Source organism: Falco peregrinus, chromosome Z (genome assembly GCF_023634155.1).
Source record: "Falco peregrinus isolate bFalPer1 chromosome Z, bFalPer1.pri, whole genome shotgun sequence".
NCBI lineage: Eukaryota > Metazoa > Chordata > Aves > Falconiformes > Falconidae > Falco > Falco peregrinus.
In genome coordinates, this window is record NC_073739.1 from 83436032 (window position 1) to 83452122 (window position 16091).

The 16091-nt window shown below is 45.5% G+C and overlaps 1 protein-coding gene across 1 annotated transcript in view; it reads left to right on the forward strand.

Annotated features, from left to right (window-relative positions):
* The first annotated feature begins 372 nt into the window (after positions 1 to 372).
* DCC (DCC netrin 1 receptor) overlaps positions 373 to 16091 on the forward strand; it is a 558365-nt gene continuing 542646 nt past the window's right edge. The window contains exon 1 of the mRNA XM_055791107.1: positions 373 to 724. Within this exon, the coding sequence (XP_055647082.1) occupies positions 634 to 724 (91 nt within the window). The 5' untranslated portion in view covers positions 373 to 633. The remainder of the gene's footprint in view (positions 725 to 16091) is intronic.

Genomic DNA, 16091 nt, shown 5'->3' on the forward strand with positions numbered 1-16091 from the left:
GGCCCAGCCCCCTCCCGCCCCCGCTCGGCGGCCCCCGCCCCCGCGGCCGCACGTCGGGGCTGCAGGCGGCGGGGCGCAGCGCGCGTACCGAGTGAGCGCCGCAGCCCTTCCTCCGGCGGCTGCTTGCGGCGCTGCCCCGCGCCGCCGGGCTGCACCGCTCCGCCTCCCCCCTCCCCCTCCGACTATTTATTTTGGTCAAATCGGTTTGATTTTTTGGACTCGGCACATGGAGCCGCCGCGACTCTTTTGATGCACGCCGGACGGCTTTTTTTTTTTTTTTTTTTTTTTTTCTTTGGAGGGGGCAGGATTTTTCTCTGTCTGCTTTTCCACCGGTGGGAGGACCTTTCCCCATCCTTCCCCGTCTCCTTGAGTTAGTTCCCTGCACGCTCGGGAGCCTCGGAGCCTCCTGGCCTGAATGCAACTTTTTTGCCTCCCCTTTTGCTGATCCCTGTCAGTAGGGACCGACAGGGAAAAAACAACAACAAAAAAACCCAACCAAACAAACAACAAAAAAACCCCAACCACAAACCATCAACCCAACCCCGGCGAGGAGGAGGCAGAAGGGGCTGTGCGTGCATGTGTTGTGGTTGCTGCTGGTGCTCAGGACCCGAATTTGCAGGTGTGCGTTGAAATATGGAGAATAGTCTTGGATGTGTTTGGGTACCAAAGCTGGTTTTTCTCCTCTTCGGGTTTACGCTGGCGAACCTGCATCCTCGAGTCTCCGGTAAGTCAGCGCTGCCGTATTTTCTCGTTGCACCCCGGGGCGAGGGGGATTTTTTCCCCGCATCCCGAAGGAATGTGCCCCTTTCCCTTCTGCTAATGGACTTTTCTCCCCCTCTGCAAACGCGGTTTGGTTTTTCGGGGGGGTTTGTTGTTGTTGTTGCTGCTGCTCACCGGAGTGAGCTTGTACATCACTTCCCACGGATGGGAAGGGGGAACCAGGGTTAGAAGCGCCTTGGAGAGAAAGGGCAGCACTGGGAAGAAGGAAATCCACGAAAATGAAAAGAAAAATGTGGCAGGAGGTGGCATAGTAGGGGTGTAAGTGTGTGCCGAGGCGGTGGTGGGGTTAGTTCCCGTTCTCTTTTTGCACCTGATCCCTCTTGGATCTCTTCGCCTGTAGCTGGTGGGGTCTGTGGGCTGAAACCGAGGGAAGGGTTTTGCCTTTGCTGGGCAGAGGAATAAAAGCAGCAGCTGAGTTAGCAAGGCAGAAAACGCAGTTATCTGCAAAGCATCTCCCAACTCTATTAGGCTGCGATTCTTCGGGGCGGCCCCTCTCTCGCCGCGCTTGGCAGGCAGATTTCTAATTAAAAATGGCAAAACCAGTTGGGTGTAGAAGCAGGGTCGCGCAGGATCGGAGGGGACCGCTACGGTGATGCTCTAGGGGGCTACGTGTGCGGGGGTGGGGGGTGGGGGTAGAGAAGGGATCAGCAGCACGCAGCTCTCTTGTTCCAATAAGAATGAAAAGAGAAATTGGGAGCATGAGCGAAGAAGTGTTAGGAACTAAGAAAGTGCAGCTTGGATATGCAGGCGGCTCGGGGCATGAGTGCATGGGGAAGGGGGATGCATGCAAGGAAATCCTGTTCTCCAGTGCTCGTTTGATTTTCTCCAAAAGCAAAGGAGGAAACACTTCAGTAGGACAAACCTGGGGAAGGGGGAGCCTGGAATATACAAAAAAAGGGATCCGAGCACACGTCTGTGCACGCTGCTTTTGCAGCGGTGGCGGAGGAACAATGGGAACCAACTCCCCACAGCACACACACCAGCACTAAAGCAGATTTTTGTGATGGGGAAAAGCGCTGCATATGAAGCGTTTTGCAAGACCGATCCTCACTGTCTGCTGGCAAAGCTCAGGTTATCAGCTGTATGCAAATGGCAGTCACCCATGGAGGGGGCGCTTCCTTGACACACAAATGGGTGCGTGTTTTGATTGTCCTGGTTTTGGGGAGTTAGCAAGTGAACTGGGAGACGCTTCTCTGCCAGACCTGGAGGTTTATTTCACATGTGTGCTTATGTGGATCTGTGCACGCGTGTCCCCATCATTGTCCTCTGCAATTACTTCCGTGGAAGGTGGGACCTGGGCAGTGAGAGCAGGGTAATGAATAGGGGTGTCTTTTGCCCAGCGTTAAGGCAGGGAGATGGGAGACATGGCAGTGATCCTCCTTCAAGAAAGATGATTGACTTGCAGGCTCCTTTGCTGCCAAAGGAGGGGATGAAGTGAGGAGCAAAGGAGGCCATGTGCTGTGTCAGGGGCCAGGCACGCTGCAAGCCCTTTGCTCTCCCGACGTGGTGTGGGCATCGGTATTGTTTTGTGATCCTTGGAAGAAACAGCCTGTTTTCCAGCGGCACGTCTTGGTTGTGTGTTTCAGACCCCATACACAGGTGTTTATCGTGCTGATTTTGAAGGCGGCGTCTTTGTGTTGCACCCAATTCCTCGCGCTGCGCTTCACAAGCTGCAAACGGGCAAAGTTGTCCCAGCATCGCAGCCCCGGGGGCCGTCGTGAGTTTGTGCTTTCCTGAGCATTCTTGTCGCTATCCCAAGTCAACCGACAGCACTGAAGAAAGCAGATCCTGCCCTTCTCCAGCAAGGCTGCGGCCTCTGCTTGCATGCCCTGGCGTTCACAGCCCGCTGTGGGCAGGAGGTGCAGGCAGCGCGCTGTGCCTGGCATGGTCCCTACACAGCAGGGCACAGGCAGGCAGCGAGCGCCGCTAACAAAGGGCTCCTGGAGATGCTGCACAATGGGGCTGGCTCCTCTCTTGCTCCCTGCCCAAAGCCCGGAGCCGCCGTGGGCACACAGGGATGGGTTCGAAACTTTGGTACCGAAGGGCAGTGGGTGCGTCGGTGTGCGGGCAGGGACATGCCGCTTGTGCGCCGGAGTCAAGTCCTGTGTCTGTCGTTGGCTATTGTGCACCAGGGGTGAAACATTTTGGGGAATGAGACAAAAAGTGAAGCACACCATCGGACTTTTCCTGGTTAAAAACATGGCCAGAAGAACCACAGAATGGCAGTGTTTGCCATTTTGGAAAGAGACAGTGGAAAATGTGTTCCTGATAAAGACAGATGTAAATTATGTGGTGTTTGATCATTATGGTGCTGTGTGCTTTGTTCTGTGCATGCATTAAGGTAACCACAGAATACTTTCACTTTTTTTTTTTTTAAATCTGTAGGTGGGAATTTAACTCAATCTCAAAGGGTTTTTGTGAATGGCTTCTTGTGTTTGGTGTCTTTAACTCCCACTAGATCTTGGTGAGAAATTTAGTGTTAGTGCAGCATGTCAGAGCCCAGCGATGTCTGGGTACTATGGCAATCACTTCTGTGAGTGGTGCAGTATAAATCACCAGTGACCTGTCACAGCATCCATTTCACATGCGCTGCAGTTGCCCTCTGTTACGAGGCATTTGAGCCACGACATGTATTCTAGGAGCGGGGTAACCTCGGTGCGCTCACCAGAGTATTTTTAAAAATCGAAATGAGTTTAGTTGAGGATGAGCAATTTACATTTGAGTAGTTGTCTTCTTCCTATCGTCTGTTGAATATTTTTTGTATTCCACACTTCCTGTTTTATGACTTTTTGTCCTCACTTCTCCCTTCTCCACATGCATATGGATACAGGACCAGTGCAGACTTCAAATACAGAGTCAGGAATGTTTCTTTTCAATGAGATTATGCCAAATGCAATCCTCTCCAGATTTCACACTTGGTTCATTTATCCTTGACTGCTACTCCCTTGTCCTTGCCAATACAAAACTGAGCGTGAAAGATCTGTTCCAGGGCCCAAGGCATGGCAGCACCATCAAAATATTCTCCTTGTAGTTCCCTGTTTGTCTGAACCCATCCATCTTTGATTGTCTGTTTTATGCTGGGACCATAACGTCTTTGGGGCAGGACTGTAAGGGCTTTGCTGTGCAGATTCACAGCAGGAGCGTGGGCTGCAGTGAGGGCTTCCAGGAGCAAAATGATTAATAAATACATTGAGAAGAAAACCTGTGGGACTGCTTGTTCCAGATGCAGCTTGCAGTCCAGGCGAGTTTTTCACATCATGCAACCGAGCTGAAGTTCAGAGCCCAGTGCACTGATCTTGCTGTTTGTATTTCCCAGGGGCAGCCTGGGTGGAGATGGAGAAGTGCGTGCTGCCTTCTCTGAACCCACCTGGGCATTCACTCCACTGCCAAGGAAGCAGAAAGCTGAGTTTTGCATCCCTGTCTCACATTTTGACTGGCAAAAGCCTGGATGCTGTATGTGGGCTGCTATTTCCCAGTAGCGTGTTAACACCATCCTGCAATAATCTGGGTTCTGCCTGAGCTTGGTCCCTGAAGCGTGTGTTGCATGTGATGCCTGGGTTGGCCTTTGCTAATGGGAGACTGCTGTCAATCCAGTGGCATGACAGCTAAAATAGCTCTTTCAGAGTCATTCATCAGATGCTCAGCACACGGATTTTTCCACCAGATGTCCTTTAGAGGGCTAATACTGGTTTTTTAAACGTTATTTTTATGAGATAAAATAATGCCATTAAACCGAGCGTTTGCTCTGCGCCTGCTTGCATGGCATATCCAGCTGCAAGGGTGAACTCTGCAATGAATTTGCACCTCCCTTCTGGAGGAGGTGGAAAAAGTTGTTGTAGAGACTTCAGCAAATGTGCTAATGTGAGGAAGCTGTGAAAGACGTTTGCCCTTTCCTGGTATTTTAACATCTTCCCGGACTCAAGCTTGCCAGATCCCCTCTGTGCTAGCCTACAGGAAGGGTTAGCCATGTCGCTGTGTGGGATGTAGGGACACTCGGACCCAAAGGCTACACAGGAGCCAACAGGTGGGTTCTCGCCACAGTTTTGATGTTGCAAACCCCTTGATGGGTGCGATTTAGGAAAGTTAGTCACTTCATGTGTTGAATAAAGTTGTGAAAGAAGCTGACCCTCAAAAGAGGGGGAACCACACTTTCGCTTGCCTGATTTTCCCTTCTACTGAAATGCAGATCTGTAACAGCGCGAGTCAGTACAGCCAGTCTCTTTGTTGTAATACAAATAGATGGAAATTTCTTAAAATGTTGGCCTTGCTGGAATAAAAAGTATACTGACAAATTCCACCGAAGCTTTCATGATTAATTAACTAAAGGCAAAAAAATTCACTTGCTCTGTTAAAATTATCCCTTGGGTGAAACATTGACCTAAATTTTTTATTTCCATTGGAATCCAAAGTAAACACTCTAGCCCTGTCCTCCTTTCCCTTGCATCCCTCTTACCGCAGCCATGGTGCCCCGGGCTGGATGGGGGTGCTCCTGCCCAGGAGCAAGAGCATCAGCTGGGGAGGTAGCACCCAAGTCTGCAGGGTGTAGAGTGGTCCCCATTCCTCGGAAGACATCCGCCACCCTGGGCTCTTTGCTATTCCCCACGTCTCTGAACACCCGGACTTTTAATTTGCCCGAGTGAATTCCTTTCTCCATGCTGGCCTGAAAATTCATCTGCTGAAAAATAGGTGCCGCAAGGTTCCTCATTGGAACGGTGGGTTGTGCTGCAGGCAGAGCTGAGCTCGGGTGGTTTGCAGGGAACTGGCTTCGGTATCTGTATTTCTGATGCTCAATTTAAAGAATTTCTTCAATAGTTGTTGTGGGAATGGCATGCATCGTTACTGGGTCTGATCCCTGGGAAATAACTCTACTTAATGCGCCCATTACCTGTCACCTCCTCCACATCCCCTTCTGTAAACTCCACTGTCTGGTTGACCACTTCTGATGTTGAAAAGGAACTGTGGTCTCCTCTGCAAGACAAAGGATTCTTAATGCTTGGCAGTCTTTTTTTTTTAAAGAGGGGTGGAGATCCTCAGGCATTTGAGATTTGCTCCTTTGCTTCTTTTGAACAGCCTTCTGTAAGGAAAACTATCAAAATGTGGAAAGCAGATGACTGAAAGTGAAGTGTATCTCCTGACTGCTGACAATAAATTCACTGCTAAAAGAGAGTGTATTATTCCTGAAAGATAACACATCAGATAATTGTAAACCTAGTGGAATTGTTTCTTTCTGACAACAGTTTCTCAATTTCAGCTTTGATGTGAAAGGCTACAGCTAAATTGGGCTAATGACAGAACATCTCGCTCAAGAGTTTGGAGATGTCTGCACTATAAAGGAAACCGAATTCTCAGAGAGGCACGATAAATGCACAGTTAATGTCTCAATTTCTGTCTTGGTTGATGGCAATTTTTGTCGATAGTAATGCCGATATGTGCTGTAATTTTATGAATGCTCTGAAGTATTCAACATATATTGAAAACTGCTCTAAATTGGTGCCCAAAGTTTCAGCAAAGTATTGGTTGTCACACAGAGAGGCTGAAGGAACAGTACCTTCTTGGAAATGGCATCACTGGTTGAAAACTGAGTATCTTCTTGCCCTGCAAAGTAGTTTAAAGCAGGGAGATGACTGATGTTTTGATGATTTTGTTTACTTTTCTGATGCTTTACGAACAATCAGATTCACTGGATTGATCATGGGTGCCCAACCCATGGTCATGCCTTGCTGTGCTGGGGGCTCACAAGGTACCTCCTTTCCCAGCTTGGAAGCCGAAGGTGAACAACCACCAGCTTTGTCATTTCCAGAGCTTTGATGCCCATTTCCCAAATGTTTTGGGAAACAGCATCCTGGCCAGCTGAGAAGTTTGACTCATTGAAACAAATACTTGCTGTCCTTCTCTTCTGGGGTCTTACAGCAAGAACAAAGGGTGACAAGAATAGATAAAAGTGTAAAATAAAGGTACTGGAAATTGCACAGGAAAGCTCTGGCTCTGTGCACATAGCTTCCTGGACAGTGAAACAACCCCAACCACCAATGCAAGTGTTCCAGAGTACAGTTGTGGTAGCTGGAGAGGGTAGGGTAGCTGGACACTTACCACAACTCCGTGTTACAAAATGCAGAATTCATCCAGATCACGGAGGCGGTGCTTGCACGACCTGCATGTACCATGGGATAAGCATGTACCGTGGGATAAGGATGTACTGTGGGAGGTGAAACTGCTTGTTGGGGAGTGGATGGAGAGCTTTATAAATTGCACGGTTCTGACTCTTTTGAGAGGCTCTGTAGATTAGCTGAGCTAAGGTCAGCTCTTCAATCACTGGAGGAGCTCTGCAATGAATGACAGTCTCCTAGTTCATATTTTTATCATTTATATATAATGATAGTTTCACAGCCTGGTGTCCACGTTCTGTATACCCTGTCAGGCAATGGGGGCTTCAGATGTTATGTTGACAGAGACTGGTGTTTGTCCTGCACAGGTGAGGAGCTACATTTCTGTGTTTCCAGGCTGCCTTTCCTTATTGCTTTGCCTTTTTTTTTTTTTTTATTCCTCAATATCATAGCTCCATTCTTGCCTCTCATTTCTCGAGTTTTTTGTTTACTCCCACTGCATACCTTCCACCATCTCCACAGTTGGCCGATGCTCTATCAAACCTCAGTGCAGCGCTGCGAGTACCAGCGGGTTTGCTTGAAGTAGCACCGAGGTTACTTTTGGATGTGGGGAGTTTCTACAACGAAAAGTTAAGTAGAGAGATTATAGCGTTATAACTTGGACTAAACCCATTATTTTAGTTCCCTGCTTGCTTCTTTCTAAAAGCAGGAGTCCCCAAAGCGTTGCAATTAAAAGCTGAAGGTTGCTTCCCTAGGCGAGGGCTATCTTGGGGCTGGCAGCAGGCCCCAGGCAGAGTAAGGTGTTTCATCCATAGCCCACAGCTACCCAAAAGGCCTTGTTCGGTGCAGGGTTCATGCATGAACACCTGAGCGCCTCTTGACAATCTTCCCCTTACTACCCAAAACCTAAAAAGCATTTTAAAAGCACTCTTTTGGGTTTCTCTCTGTTAGTTGCTCTTCTTAGAAGTATCAGGGGAAGAAGGACATTTTAAAGGGCACTGAGGGGCCTTTGGCCATATTCCCCCCCCCCCCCCCTTTTTTTTTTTCTTCTCTGCCTTCTGATGCTCAAAAGAAGAGGAAATGTAGGTGGCATTTCATCTTAAATATATATTTTTTTTTTCCATATAGTTGCAGTGATGTGGGGTGTTCCCCATATTCATCAGAAATTTCATACTCGTTTTCCAAATGTCGTGGTGCTTATATTTCTCTTCTCCAAAGTGAAAATCCTTTTTCCTAGTTTGTTCCTCCTTTATTGTATTATGGAAGCTGCTGGAACTTGCTGTTGGCACAGCTGGTTATCCTAATAGCCTACGTCTTGTTTATAAATTTGGCCAAAAGGCCACAATCCCCAGTTCTGCTTTGGAAGGACACTTCGTACGTAGTTTTCTGCTCAGAAGACTGGAAAATTTAAGACCAATTACTGGAGAGGAATCCACCATATATATGATGGTGGTTAACGAACTTAGATTTAGACTTCGCTGTTAAAAAGAACATTGGGATTTTTAAGTATTTATTTACGGGGGCTCCAGACATTTTTTTTTTCCCTGGACACAATGCCTCCTGTGTACTCCTGTGTGAGAATCAGTGTGAAGCAAGTTAAAAAAGAAACTGAACCTGACAGCTCTTGCTTTACTGTTTGTGATTAGGAGGATACAAAACGGAGGCAGTTTCATACCACTGAATAGTGTCAGATAGGCTTTTTCCAGTGTCCACAGAGATTTATAAATGTAGAAATTTAGATTTTAAAGTGCTGTAGGACCAAGGGTGTTGTACACGTAGTGCTTTTTGCAAAAAATCATGCGGCTTTATGTATTTAGATTTATGATGCTCATTGTTTTTGACATTAAAAGTAAGGAATTAGTTTGTGGAATTTAAAACCGTGTGCTTTGGAATAGCAGGTGTGTTATAAGAAGTATATTCCGTTCTGGTGGAGATGGTTTGCTACACATGGCAGTTTGCTGTGATCTCCCTCTCACGCAAATGATTATTTATTTCATCCTTTGTTTTCATTAATCTGAAATAAAGGTCATCTGGATGAAAGATTCAGGAGAAAACTGGGTAAACAGCTGTATTTCCATACTGCCCACACAATTCTCTAAGCCCACAATAATGGAGAATATATCAGTTTTTTTTTTAATCCACCAAATTTTAATGATTTAAACAATTACAAAAAGAGAAAGGTTGTTTTAATACATTAGGCTGGATTCTCAACCAGAATAAATCTTCACTGACTTCTGCAGAGACACCTTCATGTCAACAAAATCCTCCTAACACAATTTGTTGATCATTTGCATTTGTGATATGTTCAGATAGATGCTGGTTCTCTGCAACCAAATAGCTTTGCTATAGCAGGTGTATTGATACTAAGAGGGTTGTTAACATCTCTCCAGAGGGGGATATTCTGTTACCAGTAACTCTATCAAGCTTTTCCATCTGTGTAGGGAATTTGTCAGAAGCTGGTGTTATGTTATTAAAAGTATTAGTTATCTCTTGATTTGTGGCTAATTGAATTACATCATTAATAGAATTCAATTACAATCAATGGAAAATGGTATCACCGCAAGGACAGTGGCCACTCGAGGTTGTGAGTAATGCTTTGTGCTCAAATGGGGCAGCGCCACAACTCTCTTAATGAGTAAACTTGCCGGTCCTGACCGAGGAGAGGTTTCCTGCTGAAATGGGTAAACTGGCTTGGAGCTACCCAAATCCCTGGGCGCCGTCGCTTCATTGCAAATTGGTTTTTGTGAATCAAGTATGAAATGGTTTTAATCTCAAACGTGCAATAAAATAATACTCTGGCTCCCTCCTGCCCTGGATACTCCTTACATAAGCTTAATCTGTCTTTATCACAAATTCTTGAAGTCCTGCGGAGCGAGGCTGTTGATGGAGAATCGCAGGGGGCATCCTTGTGTGTGCCAAGTGCAGGCTGGTGAGGTTGTGTTGCTTCTCACATTACTCCTCCTTTTTGTATCAGAGCTCGCAGCACATCCCAGGAATGACAAGTGCATCTGTCCATAACTATAAAACTAGCTTAGCTTTCCAAAAGACACCAAACCCCTGAGGCTTGGGAGAACAAGCTTAAGTGCAAACAGAGAAAAACTGGAGCAGAGTCCAAAGTGGCTGTATCAGGGCGGTTGATTTACAGTTTTTTTGCCGAGGCAGAGGTACGGACCATACAAATGAAACATTGCTCCTCAGGGAAGTGGAAAGGAAGGTGTAGGCTCTGGCTTGGTTATTTAATTTGCTGCCCACCAGAGATGGACGCCAGCTACAACTGGTGGCAGTGAGACTTCCAGCTGCAGCAGAATTGCAAAAGAAAGATGCTACAGTGACAATACCGAACAAACAAGGTGATCCATCACCCATGAGACTCGGAGAGCTATACTGTCAGGCATATGTTATAGCAGAACCCTGGGCTATATTATACCATTAATTTTTTTTAAAGTAATACTCTTGACAGGTTTTAATGGGAAATTCCACTTACAAATCAATGGTGTGATTCAGTCCTGTATTTATTAACACATTCCTCAGATTGCAGATGAGTGAAAATACCTGAGTACAATTCAAATGGCCCTTAAATGTGGAGTATGATAGTATTTGAGTGTCCGATAATTTATATTGCCAGACTCTGTCTCAGTAAATGAGATCTGTCTCTGTGCGTTAATATGCCAAATACCTGATAGCAATAACTATTTCATTAGTTCTGATTGTTCCTGACATCGCCTGCATCGGCAGGAGTTTCCCTGCATCACCCTTTGCCTGTGCTCCAGGCTTTGCCACTAAATGCTCTGTTCCCATATGGTAGGTAAATGGGTTGTGTCAGAAATAAGTAAACCTTTATGCAAGGTCAGTCTGGGTCATTGCATGACTAAAAAAACATCAACAAATGCAGCCAGCCACTCCGGGAGCTGGGCTGGGGGTTAACTTGCCCCGTTTTCTCCGTCAGCTGGATGAATGCTGATGCAGAGCTTTCCATCCCAGGTGCTTCTCCTTGGCTGAGCTGCAGAGCTAAAGGTCCTGCAGTCCTTCCCATGGGTAAACCTGATGCTGAGGCCGGTTCCCCTTGAGGTATAGGGGTTTTTTTTGTCATTTTCTAGTAGGTTTTCAATCATGTCAGTTCTCAAATCTCATTTCCGCAAACTTCTCTGTGACGCTGCCACGGCCTTGTAAGTGTCCCGTTGCCACTTCTCCACAAAGTTAAATGAGGATGGGGAGGTGCTTATCACAGTTAAGGCTAAGCAACTGCAAACACCTGTGAAGGATGGTAAAATGCTTTGAGATTCCTGTAGTAAAAGGGTATGACACAACCGTAGTGTATGGCCGACATAAAATGCTGATCGTCCTAACGCTAGTAAGCTCCAAATGAGACTAGAGTTAGCCTGACAATAAATTAAATTTTAAAAGGTAATTCAGTGAATGTATGATGAAAATTTGGCCTCTTAGTATACGATCTGTCAGCAACTTATCTGAATTCGTTTCTCATTTTTTGTAGAACGTTTCTTGATGGCATATACATCTGAAAAAATGAGCAGCTAGTGGTTTTCAAAATCCATCCCTAGGAATAGCCTGTTTGGCTCCTGGGAGCAAGCTGGTCTTTGAAAATTACAATCGATAAACATTTTCCCCCAAATCTTTGGCAGATACCTCCCCAAACAATGCCGAAAAGCCCTCACCGTATTCCTTCTTTGCGGTCATTAGTCTTGAAGTGGAAAGTACCAAAGACCTTCTGTCACCCCTCGGTTACTACATCAAATACATTCCTGGCATTCGCAGCCCTAATAAGCTGAAGAGGGGATGAAAAATGCCCCTCTGTGTTCCTTTGAGCAGCAACAGGTGAATTCTCAGCATTGCTCATAGTGTCATTTTTCTGCTTGTTAATGGTCTTCCCGAGCAGATAACCTTGCATGAAATAAAAACGTCAAGTCAACAGGCAAATAACAAAACTGGGGGCAAGTATCGACTATTGCTTCGTGGTTTGGATTTCAGGAATAACCCGAATATTTCCAGCCCAGGACTTAATTGTTAACTGTTGGGACTGGCTACAGCTAATGAATACATCCTGTCCTCTGCTTCTACCTTCTTGTAAATCTTGCTTTTTACCTTTTTATTTTTTTTTTGTCCTGCAGTAGTTTTGTTTATCATGCCAGAAAGGCTATTTAAGTAGAGGAGAAGGGAGTAGGACGATGCAGCGCACGACAGCACTGTGCTCAATGTGTGCTGCAAAGCCTGGTGATGGCTTTTTTTGGCTTTTTTTCTGTTGTGTAGCTTTGGGCTTTATTTTGGTGCATATCTGTAAATACTTAATGAATCCACACCTGATGTCTGGGGGAGAAAACTGCTTAAACAATGACAAAAGAGGCAGCGTGGAGGAAGAGGCTGTTGCTCCTGTTAGCATCAGCCCTTGTGGGTGCTTAACTCCCGTCTTCTGCTCGTACGCCCACCAGATTTGGAAACAGAAGGGAATTTTCCCCCTAATGGTCAGATTTCCAGGGTATGTTTCTCCCTGCTTCCCGGTGAAGTGAGGTCTGGTGGGCTTCCTAGCATCGTGTGACATTCAGGGGGACAGCCATCCCCCTGTCTCACCTGGCAGTTACCATTCCTGGTCTTTTATCAGGTGTTAAGAAGGGTGCTGCTAAGTATTTCGGGGGTTCGCGGCATGCAGCGATGCTCTGTGGGCCCTTCTGCAGCAGGTGTCCGTTGTTGTAGCTCTTCTGTGGAAGGGTTTGATGACCCTGGTTGTCCCCTGCCATCTCAAGCCTTGTGAGGGATAATTCCTTCTACATGTTTGGTGAAATCAGAGCCCTGCCTGCTGGAACCTCCTGGCTGTGAGTGATACCCGGTGGGAAACAGTCTCTTTTAACTTCACATTCCTGGAAGCTTGTCAGCTAAGGCATAGTGACATACATTAATCTGTGGAGAAAAAAAAAGTCGCCTCTGGGTGGTGAGCCACCTGACCTGCCTTGATGTCTATCTCGGGATAATGCTAACCTTCACAAGGTACCTACTTTCTTCCTCCGTAATTGAAATTCATTTCTATGACTGTAGAGTATTAAGAAAATCTTAACATCCGTATTAAAAAAAAAAGACACTGACTTTTTCTGCCTTGTGCAAATGATTTCTAATGTGGGCTTGGTACTGAATTAACGAAGTGACCTTTGTGGCATTTACCTAGAACACAGAACACAGGCAAGCGAAAAAAACCGGAGCTGCTGTAATTAGGGGCACTGCAGACAGCGAGGCTCTTTTATCAAAGCTTGCCTTGGAGCATCGGATGCCTCGAGCAAGTATCTGTAAGTGGAAGCAGAGGCAAGGAAATGCTTATTATCAGAGGGTTAGGGCAGATCCTCTTGCAACTTTGTTGTCTACCAGATCACGCTAAAGAAAAGGAGCTAAAAGTCGACAAACTCTCCTGTACGTTAGAAAGAGCAAAAGGCATTTCCTCTGCCAGGGTTTTCAAGCCATTCCTGCAACACTGCTGAGAGTGACCTGTTTGCTTCAAGAAGGACACCCACCTCATTTTAGGTACTGAACCAGTCAGGGATTTTTATTATTATTTTTTTTTTTTGTAATGAAAGACTTCATAAGTTTTCCCTAATAAGAGATTTTTAATTTATTTTATTCTTTTTCTAACAAACGAAGCGTGAAATAAACAGAACATCCTTTCTGCTAAACTAGACCAGGACAACATCCTGCTGATGTCTAAAGTGAGACAATTTACTGCCAATCTTACCACGGTAAGCAGGGAGTGGGGATGGGTATGAATACAGTATGTAATGGTTAAAACATAAACACACAGATTTTCTGTCTTCGTGGCTGAAAGGAAGAGCAATATTTGAGGAAGTTGTAGCTGTTGGTGCCTGTATCCTCACGGCGTGTGTAGCCCTGACTCCCACCCTGCCTTTCTCCAGCTGTTAGTAGCTGGCCTGGGTGAAGATCCATCAAGGTGTAGCACTATACGTAGCACCCGTATGTACCTACATGTTGTGGATGGTTGGGAGACGATGGCCAGGGGGTAGAGCAAAGCCAGCAGAAGCACTTGGGCTCTTTGGTTGCTCTCAGCCCTGGAAAGTTGCCTCATCCTGCAAGGAGTGTGTCTCAGGCCATTTCTTCTGCTCCTGGCACGTGGCACACTGGTGTTTAGTGTGTTTTCATGACTTGGTGGACTAAATGGACATTTGGGTGATTCTGTACTTAAGCAGACTAAACCCCAAAATAAACTCCTTAGCTTAGTGTATAGATAGGTCCATAGTTGTGGCTATATGCTGAAGCTCTTTGTTGCTTTTTAAGCAGCTTGTAATGATTCAGAAAATGCTGCTTTTCTGGTAAGACCAAATGATGTACCAAAACAACTTCCTCTTCTGAGAATGAATCTGGCAGGGCAAGTCAGCTCCACTGGCTTTGTCCAGGAATGACCACTGAGATTCACAGAGTGATGCTCCAGGCACCTGATTAGGCAAAATCCTGCTTAATTCCTGGCATTTGTTGGGGGCCTGACAGTCACAGCACAGTATGTGGACAGCATTTTGCTGTCTGATGACTTCTACAAATGCTGTGCATGTGTGAACAGGGGATGAAGTACAGTCCTGTGAACAGAGGTGGTTTGAATTCTCTATATGGTGACTTTGTATGTATGTGAGTAGGTATGTTTGTGTGCACGTTGCTGTACTTGTGTGCATTTTTGTATCTCAGATGCATGTGGCTATGTACATATATGCACATGCATGTGTATCTACAGTGAGAGAAAAAACACAAGTTCTTAGTAAAGTGTACTTACAGAAGAAAACGAGCTTGCTGAAAGAAAAATTTTAAGTGCTCCGGACTGTGGTAATTACTTTTCTCCTTTAGAGTGTTTGAACAAAGCAGCTAGTAAAGTTTGAGTTGAACCGAAGCTTTCAGTTATTGTTGGTAGGGGGAAAATAAGTCATAATATGATTTGGACTTCTGAGAATCAGAAGTTGAATGCCAGGTTAAACACAGCCTAGCAATCTTTTCCTGCTGTAGGCAGATGCTGATTCTATTAAACTGAAATAATAGCATGTGTTGAAAGCCACAGAGGTGGCAATTTCCCCCTCCCCCCCCGCCAGCCCCAAGAATTAGAAAATTTCCCATAGTTTTGATCTATAGTGTAAATTAGGCTTATAAAGTGGTGTGCTACATCTTCATTAAATGAGGAGACAGTAATCATGGGGCCATGTAGCGTGATGGCACGGGGTTTTCTGTTGTTCTTTCATGTCTGTGTGGGTTATTTTCGGATTACAACTGAATATTGGTTTTGCACTCCTGCAAAAATATGACTTTGCGAGCTAAGTATAATCAACAGAAGCATACACACATTTTCACTGAAATATGTGGTGCTTTATTAAAATATTGTATATTCATGATAGATGCATGGATTCATTAAAAATAATTTTTGAAGTAGAAATTCAATGTCTTCTCCTATAAGTTACGATAATGAACAGTGCCCAGAGACAGATTGTATAGGCTAAATCAAAAGTATGACTTCATGCCAACTTTTGGCCCCCTGCGGTTTTCTATTTTCACTTCCAAACAGCGATAAATTATGCGTTTTACATACAATTAATGTGTTTTTAATGAAGAATTAGAAAAGTGCTGTGGGAGGAAATTACTGTGAGGTAAACTTTGACTCTTAAAGGAAAAACTGCCCTCTACATTTTTACACATGCCAAACTTTTCCTGTACCAGTTTTTTTGTCTTTGCAGTCTCTTTGAATGTTTTTCCTTGTACCTCTAAGTCTCGACTTCTGTAAAAGCAGCTGTTTATGTGATACGGAAAAAGCTGTGGATGTTCAGAGGCTTCTTGTGTTGTGGGGTGGACTTCGGGCACAGGCTGGAAAAAGTAACTTTGGAAAAGCAGCATCTGTTGGCCTGACTTCTCTTGTGTTCCTGCAGATCAATGGGCACCTTAACCCAAAGTGCTTGCACCCACGTAGAAACGCTGGGACAGGGTCAGGTGCACGAGGCATAAATTCTGCACCGTGCTAAGTCCCAGGTCACGCCAGCGATCTGAGCTTAGGTTGCATTTGGGATTAGGCTCGGGGCTTTAGGCTCAATAGACGCTCAGATTTCAGCTTCTCTCTAACACAGCTTTATTGCATTTGACAGAATTTGATGCCAACGGACTTTTTCTAGAAGTAGCAATAATTTTCTCACACCTGCCTTTCCTGAGATGATTGGCTTTATATAAGCA